The 13,098-nt window shown below is 43.7% G+C and overlaps 1 protein-coding gene across 5 annotated transcripts in view; it reads left to right on the forward strand.

Annotated features, from left to right (window-relative positions):
- Positions 1–13,098, forward strand: part of VPS13C (vacuolar protein sorting 13 homolog C) — a 192,168-nt gene that overhangs the window by 91,453 nt on the left and 87,617 nt on the right. For all 5 annotated transcript variants that reach the window (XM_027828023.3, XM_037910913.2, XM_043524468.1 and 2 more), the window contains 3 exons: positions 878–957; positions 9,829–9,888; positions 11,293–11,455. In XM_027828023.3, the coding sequence (XP_027683824.2) occupies positions 878–957; positions 9,829–9,888; positions 11,293–11,455 (303 nt within the window). The remainder of the gene's footprint in view (positions 1–877; positions 958–9,828; positions 9,889–11,292; positions 11,456–13,098) is intronic.

Here is a 13,098-nt window from a genome sequence, read left to right on the forward strand (position 1 = left end):
AGTAAATGCTAAAAAAAAGTTTTCAGTGAAAATTTAATTTTAGTTGTATGACTTCATACCCAGCTAAAGTACTACTCAGTAATAGATATATGTTAAGATGAGAACTCCAGCATTTTTTGTGTGTTTTTAAATAAGGAAAAATCCGTAAGTAAATCTGAGCCCAAAAGGAAGACTTTTTTTTTCCCTAAGGGTGTGTCTACACTGAAAACAAACAAACAAAAAAACCCAAGCAACCAACAAAAAAACAGCATGTGGCAGCAAGTCCCAGAGCCTTGGTTAACTGACTTGGGCTCACACTATGAGGCTAAAAATACACTGTAGATGTTCAGGGTTGGGCTGAAGCCTGGGCTTTGGGACCCTTGTCCCTCATGGAGTTTTCAGAGCCTGGGCTCCAGCCGGAGCCTGAAGATCTGTGCTACTATTTTTAGTCCTGTTGCATGAACTTGAGACAGCTGATCTGGTTTCTGAAACATGCTGCTACTGGTCTTTTTTTTGCAGTGTTAGATGGATAATTGAAATAACTGAGTAGTGATTCTGATTTTTGCTACGATATAAAAGTAGCAGTGGGAAGATGCACAGTTTTTCCAAACTGAAATTTTTTCTGGGTTTAACATAGTATAAAAACGACCAAGAGCATTACTTGGATAAAATTACATAAAATATTTATTTTCATTAGATACCTCTTGATCAGTGGTCTTTAAACTGAAAATGACTACTTAAAATTATTTTCATTATGACCCATTACTTGTTCACTTTCAATAGCTGAGTCAATTAACAGTTAAAGCATTTGCATGGGGGCTTGCTTTCTTATAAAACGTGTATGCGAGACAGAGTGATTTGAAGTAATATAAATGTATATGTGCCCTTTTGTCTACAGACTCAAAAGGAGATCCTCTTCATATTATTAATTCTTCAGATGAGACTGGTGAACACCTTCTGAAAATGGAATACATAAAGGTTTTAGTATAGTCTTTATTTAAACCTCTGGATTATTTTAACCAGTTTTAAAGCCCTGATACTGCAAACACACCTGCATTAAACTTCAATCACAGGCAGAAGTATTTGAAGGATTGGGATCTAAATGATCAAAGTCCTGTGCCAGTTGTCAGTTTTCAAGAATAAAATCTGCATTCTGCTCTTACACTAGCAAGCATAGTGCTCACTGAAGTGAAGAATCAATATGAAGTAATTGAAAGCAGTATCTTCCAAATGATTGAATGTATCCTCTCCCACTGGGAACAAGATGTGTCGGATCCTAGTGAGCACTCCTTCCTGGCCACCTAGTAGCATTTCTGTGTGAGGAATCCAAGCCTCATGTGCTTTGGATTCCCAATGGTGTATTATACTTCTGGAGTCTGAGCAGAATCTAGCCACTGCCTCAATTTTGGGGTGACTAGATGCACTTTCAAGGTGCAGACTTTCTATTTGATGCTCTCTTTGGAAGCGTCGGAACTGACTGTCCAGATGCCTAGCCCTCTGGGTGCAGAACAGTGACCCTTCAAATTCCCCAGTGGTTGAACATACCACATCATTCACACACATTTTGTACAGTCGACATACACACACACTTTGCACAGTATCTTTATGATCTTTATATTTAATCATGGAAACCACAGGAGAGTGCAGATTGTGCAAAACAGTAAAACATCCTAAACACAATGTCCTTCACTAGCTCACCCTGTCCTTGGGGCAGGGATCATCTATGTTCTGTCAGGCAGGGTCTTCCACAACTTTACCTACTCTGCCCCTGCAGCAGCCTCTTACCTTAATCTGATGCAAAATGGATCTCTCCCCCCCACAGCTCCTGCCCATGAGTCCCTTTATAAATTCTTGCTGGGAGTCACCTGCTTCTTTTATTTTCCTCCTGTTAGCTTTGCACTTACAAACTCCTTTTCCTTCAGACAAGAAGTGGAAGTTTCTTCTGCCAGTTTGAGCAATCACATTGTCCCAAGATACTTTACTTTAAATAGATGTTCCTTGAGTGCTGACGACTCACTGTAGTCTCTGGCCTGACAGACACACAATAGAACCCTGTTAACTCATGGGGCATCCACATACATGTAGACTTTTCATGATACAATAATTACATGATACAATTTCTTAAAACCGTCCACAGTTCAAAAGTGGTAGAGACAGAACTCTCAATTCGTCACACAAGGAACAACCTTCTTTGCAAGAATGCTCTGTTAAATGGAATGGAACATTTGCTCATACCTATTTGTGTGGCAGGTGCCCCTTTCATAGTGGTATGGCTCAGTAGGGTTCACAAATTGTGGGGAATGGACTCTGAACAAGGCAGCCTCTCATGGGGGAGTGAGCTATAAATGTACATTTAGTTCTAAGAAGAGAGAACCTACAATGCAGGATATCTTTCAGAAGGTATGTGGTTATTAGGGACAAAGTCGAGGACACCATCTCAGTTCAGTAGTCCTTAACACTAGTGCATTCCTTTCTCTTAGTGCGTTTCTTTGTCTTTTTAATCTGGAAGTACATAATTGTAACCAACGAGATCAAGCTGCTTATGTATCAGAGGGGTAGCCGTGTTAGTCTGTATCCACAAAAACAACGAGGAGTCCGATGGCACCTTAAAGACTAACAGATTTATTTGGGCATAAATGGGTAAAAACCCCACTTCTTCAGATGCATGGAGTGAAAATTACAGAAACAAGCATAAATATATATTGGCACATGAAGAGAAGGGAGTTACCTTACAAGTGGAGAACGAATGTTGAAGGCCAATTTAGTCAGGGTGGATGTGTTCCTCTCCCAATAATTGATGAGGAGTTGTCAATACCAAGAGAGGGAAAGTTGCTTTTGTAGTGAGCCAACCACTCCCAGTTCCTATTCAAGCCCAAATTGTTGGTGTTACATTTGCAAATGAATTGTAGCTCAGCAGTTTCTCCTTGAAGTCTCTTTTTTGAAGTTTTTTTTGTTGAAGTATGGCTACTTTAAAATCTGTTGTTGAGTGTCCAGGGAGATTGAAGTGTTCTCCTACTGGCTTTTGTATGTTACATTTCCTGATGTCTGATTTGTGTCCATTTATCCTTTTACGTATCATAGAATCATAGAATATCAGGGTTGGAAGGGACCTCAGGAGGTCATCTAGTCCAACCCCCTGCTCAAAGCAGGACCAATCCCCAACTACATCATCCCAGCCAGGGCTTTGTCAAGCCTGACCTTAAAAACTTCTAAGGAAGGAGATTCCACCACCTCCCTAGGTAACGCATTCCAGTGTTTCACCACCCTCCTAGTGAAAAAGTTTTTCCTAATCTCCAACCTAAACCTCCCCCACTGCAACTTGAGACCATTACCCCTTGTTCTGTCATCTGGTACCACTGACAACAGTCTAGATCCATCCTCTTTGGAACCCTCTTTCAGGTAGTTGAAAGCAGCTATCAAATCCCCCCTCATTCTTCTCTTCCGCAGACTAAACAATCCCAATTCCCTCAGCCTCTCCTCATAAGTCATGTGTTCCAGTCCCCAAATCATTTTTGTTGCCCTCCGCTGGACTCTTTCCAATTTTTCCACATCCTTCTTGTAGTGTAGGGCCCAAAAATGGACACAGTACTCCAGATGAGGCCTCACCAATGTCGAATAGAGGGGAACGATCACGTCCCTCGATCTGCTGGCAATGACCCTACTTATACATCCCAAAATGCCATTGGCCTTCTTGGCAACAAGGGCACACTGTTGATTCATATCCAGCTTCTCATCCACTGTAACCCCTAGGTCCTTTTCTGCAGAACTGCTGCCTAGCCATTCAGTCCCTAGTCTGTAGCGGTGCATGGGATTCTTCCGTCCTAAGTGCAGGACTCTGCACTTGTCCTCGTTGAACCTCATCAGATTTCTTTTGGCCCAGTCCTCCAATTTGTCTAGGTCCCTCTGTATCCTATCCCTACCCTCCAGCGTAGCTACCTCTCCTCCCAGTTTAGTGTCATCTGCAAACTTGCTGAGGGTGCAATCCGCACCATCCTCCAGATCATTTATGAAGATATTGAACAAAACTGGCCGCAGGACCGACCCTTGGGGCACCCCGCTTGATACCGGCTGCCATCTAGACATGGAGCCATTGATCACTACCCGTTGAGCCCGACAATCTAGCCAACTTTCTATCCACTTTATAGTCCATTCATCCAGCCCATACTTCTTTAACTTGCTGGCAAGAATACTGTGGGAGACGGTGTCAAAAGCTTTGCTAAAGTCAAGGAACAACACGTCCACTGCTTTCCCCTCATCCACAGAGCCAGTTATCTCGTCATTGAAGGCAATTAGATTAGTCAGGCATGACTTGTCCTTGGTGAATCCATGCTGACTGTTCCTGATCACTTTCCTCTCCTCTAAGTGCTTCAGAATTGATTCCTTGAGGACCTGCTTCATGATTTTTCCAGGGACTGAGGTGAGGCTGACTGGCCTGTAGTTCCCAGGATCCTCCCCCTTTTTAAAGATGGGCACTACATTAGCCTTTTTCCAGTCTTCCGGGACTTCCCCCGATCGCCATGAGTTTTCAAAGATAATGGCCAATGGCTCTGCAATCACATCCGCCAACTCCTTTAGCACTCTCGGATGCAGCGCATCCGGCCCCATGGACTTGTGCTCGTCCAGCTTTTCTAAATAGTCCCTAACCACTTCTTTCTCCACAGAAGGCTGGTCACCTCCTCCCCATGCTGTGCTGCCTAGTGCAGTAGTGTGGGAGCTGACCTTGTTCGTGAAGACAGAGGCAAAAAAAGCATTGAGTACATTAGCTTTTTCCACATCCTCTGTCACTAGGTTGCCTCCCTCATTCAGTAAGGGGCCCACACTTTCCTTGACTTTCTTCTTGTTGCTAACATACCTGAAGAAACCCTTCTTGTTACTCTTAACATCTCTTGCTAGCTGCAACTCTGAGTGTGATTTGGCCTTCCTGATTTCACTCCTGCATGCCCGAGCAATATTTTTATACTCTTCCCTGGTCATTTGTCCAATCTTCCACTTCTTGTAAGCTTCTTTTTTGTGTTTAAGATCAGCAAGGATTTCACTGTTAAGCCAAGCTGGTCGCCTGCCATATTTACTATTCTTTCTACAAATCGGGATGGTTTGTCCCTGTAGCCTCAATAAGGATTCTTTAAAATACAGCCAGCTCTCCTGGACTCCTTTCCCCCTCATGTTATTCTCCAGGGGATCCTGCCCATCAGTTCCCTGAGGGAGTCAGTCTGCTTTTCTGAAGTCCAGGGTCCATATTCTGCTGCTCTCCTTTCTTCCTTGTGTCAGGATCCTGAACTCGACCATCTCATGGTCACTGCCTCCCAGGTTCCCATTCACTTTTGCTTCCCCTACTAATTCTTCCTGGTTTGTGAGCAGCAGGTCAAGAAGAGCTCTGCCCCTAGTTGGTTCCTCCAGCACTTGCACCAGGAAATTGTGCCCTACACTTCCTGGATTGTCTGTGCACCGCTGTATTGCTCTCCCAGCAGATATGAGGGTGATTGAAGTCTCCCATGAGAACCAGGGCCTACGATCTAGTAACTTCCGTGAGTTGCCGGAAGAAAGCCTCATCACCTCATCCCCCTGGTCCGGTGGTCTATAGCAGACTCCCACCATGACATCACCCTTGTTGCTCACACTTCTAAACTTAATCCAGAGACTCTCAGGTATTTCTGCAGTTTCATACTTCAGCTCTGAGCAGTCATACTGCTCCCTTACGTACAGTGCAACTCCCCCACCTTTTCTGCCCTGCCTGTCCTTCCTGAACAGTTTATATCCATCCATGACAGTACTCCAGTCATGTGAGTTATCCCACCAGGTCTCTGTTATTCCAGTCATATCATAATTCCTTGCCTGTGCCAGGACTTCCAGTTCTCCCTGCTTGTTTCCCAGGCTTCTTGCATTTGTGTATAGGCACTTGAGATAAGTTGCTGATCGTCCCTCTTTCTCAGTATGAGGCAGGAGGCCTTCCCTCTCGTGCACTACTGCTCGTGTTTCCTCCTGGTGTCCCACGTCCCCACTTACCTCAGGGCTTTGGTCTCCTTCCCCCGGTGAACCTAGTTTAAAGCCCTCCTCACTAGGTTAGCCAGCCTGCTTGCGAAGATGCTGTTCCCTCTCTTCGTTAGGTGAAGCTCGTCTCTGCCTAGCACTCCTCCTTCTTGGAACACCATCCCATGGTCAAAGAATCCAAAGCCTTCTCTCCAACACCACCTGAGTAGCCATTCGTTGACTTCCACGATTCGACGGTCTCTACCCAGGCCTTTTCCAGAGCAGGCTGCACTGCGGGGAGGATGGACGAGAAGACCACTTTCGCCTCAACTCCTTTATCCTTCTTCCCAGAGCCACATAGTCTGCAGTGATCCGCTCAAGGTCATTCTTGGCAATATCATTGGTGCCCACGTGGAGAAGCAGGAAGGGGTAGCAATCCGAGGGCTTGATGAGTCTCGGCAGTCTCTCCGACACATCGTGAATCCTAGCTCCTGGCAAGCAGCAGACTTCTCGGTTTTCCCGGTCAGGGTGGCAGATAGATGACTCAGTCCCCCTGAGGAGAGAGTCCCTGACCACCACCACCCGCCTCCTTCTCTTGGGAGCGGTGGTCGTGGAACCCCCAACCCTAGGACAGTGCATCTCATGCCTTCCAATCGGCGGAGTCTCCTTCTGTTCCCTTCCCTCAGATGTATCATCTAGTCCACTCTCCGCATTAGTACCTGTGGAGAGAACATGACAACGGTTGCTTACCTGTATCTGCATTGCTGGTACATGGACGCTCCCCTTTCTTCTTCTGGAGATCACATGCTGCCAGATTTCTTCACCGTCCTCCTGTCCCCGCAGTGCAGCCTGCTTTGAACCTTCAGAACGTTGTCCGTAGAAGCATATCCTGACGTCTGTCCAGGAAATCTTCAGTTTCTTTTATGCAACGCACGGTCAATACCTGTTGCTCCAGACCTTGAACCTTCTCTTCCAATATGGAGACTAGCTTGCACTTTGTGCAGACAAAGTTGCTTCTGTCCTGTGGAAGAAAGACAAACATGGCACATCCAGTGCAGGTCACAACAGCTGAACGCTCCCCATCCATATTACCTTCCTTCTACGAGCTTCCTCAGGAGTTGTAGTAACTACTCAGAGAAGCTGGCAAGATGTAAGCCTCAGTGGGCTCTCCCCAGGCAAACTCCCTCTGTTAGCCTCTCTGCTGTTCGCCGCTCAGCTGGTTTGCAGCTGACTGGCTTTTTATAACAGTCAGGCCCACTCAAGGCTCACCTGGAACAAAGCACTCCCAATTTACACTTTTCAAACAACCAGTCAAGCACACGGTCAAACTGTCAAACTGTCCCCACAACAGACACTCAGATACTTGCCAACACAGACTCCTTAATGCAGCCCTTAGCGTACCTCCTCTCAGGCAGATCCCAGGCAAACTCCCTCTGTTAGCCTCTCTGCTGTTCGCTGACGTAGAGACTGTCCGGTTTGGCCAATGTACATGGCAGAGGGGCATTGCTGGTACATGATGCCATATATCACATTGGTACAAGTGCAGGTGAATGAGCCTCTGATGGTATGGCTGGTGTGGTTGGGTCCTATGATGGTGTTGCTAGAGTGGATATGGGGACAGAGAAGGCAGCAGGGCTTGTTACAGAGATTGGTTCCTGGGTTAGTGTTTCGTGGTGTGGTGTGTAGTTGCTGTTGAGTATTTGCTTCACGTTGGGGGGCTGTCTGTAAGTGAGGACTGGCCTGCCTCACAAGGCCTGTAAGAGTGGGGGATCGTTTTCCATGATAGGTTGTAGATCGTTGATGCTGGAGAGGTTTTAGCTGGGGGCTGTACGTGATGGCCAGTGGTGTTCTGTTGTTTTCCTTGTTGGGCCTGTCCTGTAGTAGGTGACTTCTGGGTACTGGTCTCGATCTGTCAGTCTGTTTCCTCATTTCCCAGGTGGGTATTGTAGTTTTAAGAATGCTTGTCAGAGATCTTGTAGGTGTTTGTCTCTGTCTGAGGGATTGAGCAAATTCGGTTATATCTTAAGGCTTGGCTGTAGACAATGGATCATGTGGTGTGGTCTGGATGGAAGCTGGAGGCATGTTGGTAAATATAGCGGTCAGTAGGTTTCCGGTATAGGGTGGTGTTTATGTGACTATCACTTATTTGCACTGTAGTGTCCAGGAAGTGGATCTCTTGTGTGGACTGGTCCAGGCTGAGGTTGACGGTGGGGTGGAAATTATTGAAATCCAGATGGAATTCTTCAAGGGCCTCCTTCCCATGGGTCCATATGATGAAGATGTCATCAATGTAGCGTAACTAGAGGAGGGAAGCTAGGGGATGAGAGCTGAGGAAGCATTGTTCTAAGTCAGCCATAAAAATGTTAGCATACTGTGGGGCCATATGGGTACCCATAGCAGTGCCGCTGACTTGAAAGTATAAGTTGTCTCCAAATCTGAAATGGTTGTGCATGAGGACAAAGTCCAGCCACCAGGTGTGCCATGGCCTCATCAGGGATACTGTTCCTGACCGCTTGTAGTTCATTCTCATGTGGAATATTGGTGTAAAGAGCTTCTACATCCATGGTGGCCAGGATGGTGTTTTCAGGAAGATCACCAATGCATTGTAGTTTCCTCAGGAAGTCAGTGGTGTCTCAAAGATAGCTAGGAATCCTGGTAGCATAAGGTCTGAGGAGAGAGTCCAAATAGGATTTCCAGGTGTATGGATCTTGGGTAGCAGATAGAATACCTCTGGTCGGGGCTCTAGGGGTGTGTCTGTGTAGATTTGTTCCTGTGCTCTAGCAGGGAGTTTCTTGAGCAGATGGTGTAGTTTCTTTTGGCACTCCTCAGTGGGATCAGAGGATAGTGGCCTGTAGAATGTGGTGTTGGAGAGTTGTCTGGCAGCCTCCTGTTCATAATCCAACCTGTTCATGATGACGACAGCACCTCCTTTGTCAGCCCCTTTGATTATAATGTCAGGGTTGTTTCTGTGGATGGCGTTGCCTTCTGCACAGCTAGGTTATGGGGCAAGTAATGCTGTTTGTTCACAACTTCAGCCTGTGAACGTCTGCGGAAGCACTAGAAGTCCAGTCTGTCATTTCGACCATCAGGAGGAGTCCACACAGAATTCTTCTGCTTGTAGTGTTGGTAGGAGGGTTCCTGTAGGTCAGTGCTCTGTTCAGTGGTGTGTTGAAAATATTCCTTGAGTCGGAGACGTCGAAAGTAGGTTTCCAGATCACCGCAGAACTGTATCATATGCATGGGGGTGGTGGTGCAGAGAGTCCCTGAGATAGGACAGACTCTTCTGTCGGGCTAAGTGTGTGGTTGGATAGATGAACAATATTGTTGGGTGAATTAAGGGTACCACTCTTGTAGCCCCCTGTGTCACGTAGGAGTTTAGATAGTTTACTGTCCTTTTTCCTCTGTAAAGAAGTAAAGTGTGCGTTGTAAATGGCTTGTCTTGTCTTGTTTTTGTAAAGTCCTGCCACGTGGAAGTTTGTGTGGAAGGTTGGTTTTGTATGAGAGTCTCCAGTTTTGAGAGCTTATTATGGTATTTTCAGAATGGCTGTCAGGTAGTTTGTAGATTTGAAGGCAAGAGGGACTATTATAATTGTTTATTCTAACCCCCTAATTAAGATAGGCTATAGAATTTCACCCAGTAAATTTGCACATAGACCCCATTAACTTATGTTGGCAAAGGAGGTATTGTTTAGAAAGACATCCAGTCTTAATTTTAAGGTCTCTGAGCAATGGTGAATTGATTATGTCCCTTTGTAATCTTTTCCTTTGATTAATTATTCTTATGGTTAAAAATTGGCACCTTATTTCAATTTCAACTTTGTACTTCATCTGTTAAAATACAGATATTGTTACTGTGTGCTTCAGTCTTGACTCTTTTTATAGGCTGATGCAGATGGACCAGACTTTACCACTACTTACAAAAATACCAAGCAAGCTGTCAACGTAAGTATAAGTACGTAGACTTCAGCAAGCTTTTTAGGTGAGTTCCTATGTTATATGTAATTATTTTGAAAGATTAACTAAAAATATCTTTTTTTAAAGTACACTTGGTTTTAAGGTAATGTGAAAAATGGTGTGTCTAGAATTGATTATTCATTTTTAAATGGGAACTGATGAATTTTTAATCTGTTCTTAGCTAAGTGACAATGCCAATTTCTGACAGTAGTGTTTGTGGGATGTGATTTGCTAAAAGTGAGGAAGTGTTGTACTCTAGAGTAGTAAACTTGTTAATATGTCACATGGGAATATATTTGTGGTAGAAAAGTAAAAGCTCATAGAGCCAGAGTGGGAAGGAACAGTTGTGCTATGTAAACGCTCTGGACTGGGTGGCTTTTAAATTATGACATGAGCCAAGCAGGCTCGAGCAGTGTACTATCCCAAGTGGAACACGGGAGATAGTGTCACAAAGAGGCTACTCCTTGCTCGGAGGAAGAGTTCTTCACAATGTTTCCTTGGTGGATAGACTGCACCCCAGGTGAGCTAGCTCAGCTCTGTTTTCCCACCCCCTTTCAGTATCCTTTTCAAGCAAGCAAGCAAGCTCTGTACACGTGGATCACATGGACGACAGTGAGCAGCTCCAGTGCAGCTGTAGTATAGAAGACTACTTGCTTCTTTGCAGGGGCAAGTCACCTTTTGAATCTCATTAAGTGATGAAATATGCACTTCAGAGATGAGGGGGGAAGGCCAGAGAGGCCATGGTTATAATAAAGTAAATATTTGCCAAAAGTTACTGTACTGCAAGGCAATACCGTGCTAGCTTACGTTCTGTCATATTTTAACGGTATAGATTTTAGTGACAACCACTATAGCTCACCCTCCATTGTGGATGCGTTGTTTGAAGCCTTTTATTATCCCAGAACTTCACCTAGATGTAGTAGGTGCTCTAGACAGAAACAGCTGTGTCTCCTTGGTTGGCTTTTTCAGAGCCATAGTTAAACATGCAGTGTTTTCTGGCCCTGAGCTGTGACATGGAGAAGGATGAAGCAGTATAAAGTAATATTAATACTGTATATTATATTCACCTAAGTAGCGCTAGTTAAAAATGCAGGTTCACATCAAATAGCAGATTTTATATTTGGCACAGAAGGTGGTATAATGTCCTTGTAGGATTGTCTTGTATCATTCTAAGCTTTGATGTGACAGCATTTTGGCACCTTTCTTCTCAATTGCTATGCAATGCTACCTTGGTCAAAAATGTCGGATTACATAAGTAGAGAGTAAGTAATTTTTTCTACATTTCAGTGGTGATAATTTTGAATTAGTCATACAAAGACATAACATACCAGTATGATATGTTTTCATTAATATTACCATTTTTCTCTCTCTCTCTCACACATACCATGTCAGGTGTCCTTTTCATCTTTGGATCTAATACTCCACACAGAAGCCTTACTTTCCATCATGAACTTTGTCACATACAGTGTTCCATCAGGTGGCCTTGCCAGCTCTGATAAAGGATTTGACCCAAAACCTCAAAGAGAGGAACAAAAAAGCACTGTTCTCAAAGCAGGTATTGTGATATTGGAAATTCCATATCTTTATTTGTGGTGCAATAGCATGCCAGCTGCTGTTAATCAACATTGTTTGCAAGCAACACAGAACTCTGTTGTCGTTCATCTGGCAACACCTTAGTCACACACCCGGTTGTACATGGAAAAAGACAATAGTAAATCACAATGTTAAATATCTGTTTGAACAAAAATCATAGATGAGTTTCTAAGGATATTGAATCTTCTTTTTGGTAATTGCTAAATACTTTCTTGTTCCACAAATACTACTAGCATTAGGTATTTTCCCAAATAGTGAATTCATTTTTATAGACCATTACCTTGACTGGTTAATTTGCCTGACATTCACATCCACCAAAAGTCTAAAATAAACAAACCTGGCTTTATCAATGGTTAAGCTATTTCATTAGTATGAATTAGTGAGGTTAGGTATGATCATTTCACACTCCAACTTCTTCCCCATTAGCTTCTTGCATAACTTTAATGACCTGAATGAATTAAAACTGGTCACTTGACAAATACCTTTCTTTACTATTCCTTATAGGTAGATAAAGTAGTATTCTAATTGAACATTAACAATGGTTGTGAAAAAACAAGGGTGCTTCTCGTAAAAGATGACAAGTTAGCTGCCATAATATGTATACTCCTTCATTGCATTTTTCAAACATGTAGCAAGAAATTGTTGGTAGCCTTAACATCTCACTGAAGGAGACAGCATGACAAGTTGAAAAGGCCAGTCGAACGTCCTATAAAACTTGGAGCTGCAGAGGATGAGGCTTCGTTGTCAGATACCCTCACTGAACTGTGACTCATCAAAACTCACTACACATTACAGCAGTGAAACATACCTGAAGTTTGGTGCTTCATAAGTGTATGTGCCACTACCTCCTCTTGCTGCCTAATATGACAATTCCATATGAATACTTGTATCTTTTGAAATCAACCAGACTTCACCGTGTATTTGCCAACTTTCTGACTATACGGAAACACAGTTTATAAGGGGAATCCTAAACACTCATATCAGCAAGCGCTGCCTGTAACCTAGTGATGGGGGCAGTAAAGAGAGTTTTGTTAGAAGCTATTTAAGGATTGGCTAGTTTGGGGGTTTTTAAGAGTTATTTTTAAGCCTGATAGGCTTGAGCTTGAAATTGACTGACTGTCCTAATTGGTCTTGGTCTGTGTCTTAGGAGCTGCTTTTCTCCCTACACCGGCAGGCTTCTCTTCCTGTCCAGGATAGACAGTGTTGAGGATGATTTCTCACCACACTGTGAAGTCTAGTCTTCTTTCCTGAATATGTAAAGAATGAACTACTAATTGTGTTTGAAATTATACTATTCTCAGAGGAGGTTTCAAATGAGGACAAATATGGAAAATGTAACCATATTCTGTTTTGAAGTGATTGCTATGCCTATATTTCATTTGACTGCTGTTCTTGTCCCAGAACAATTATCAGTCTTCTACACAATGTAATCAGATTTTGCTGTAGCTTTGGTCAAATAGAGTTAAGATTTCCAAGGTGTTGCAACAGATAACTTTTGAACAGTGTGTGTATATATAAACCTTAATTACTACAAGATGTTTTGCATCTGTTAAATTACTGGGATGAATGTGCCCTCTTCTGACCATGGTTCTTTCTGCTACGTAG

This window comes from Chelonia mydas, chromosome 10 (assembly GCF_015237465.2).
Source record: "Chelonia mydas isolate rCheMyd1 chromosome 10, rCheMyd1.pri.v2, whole genome shotgun sequence".
NCBI lineage: Eukaryota > Metazoa > Chordata > Testudines > Cheloniidae > Chelonia > Chelonia mydas.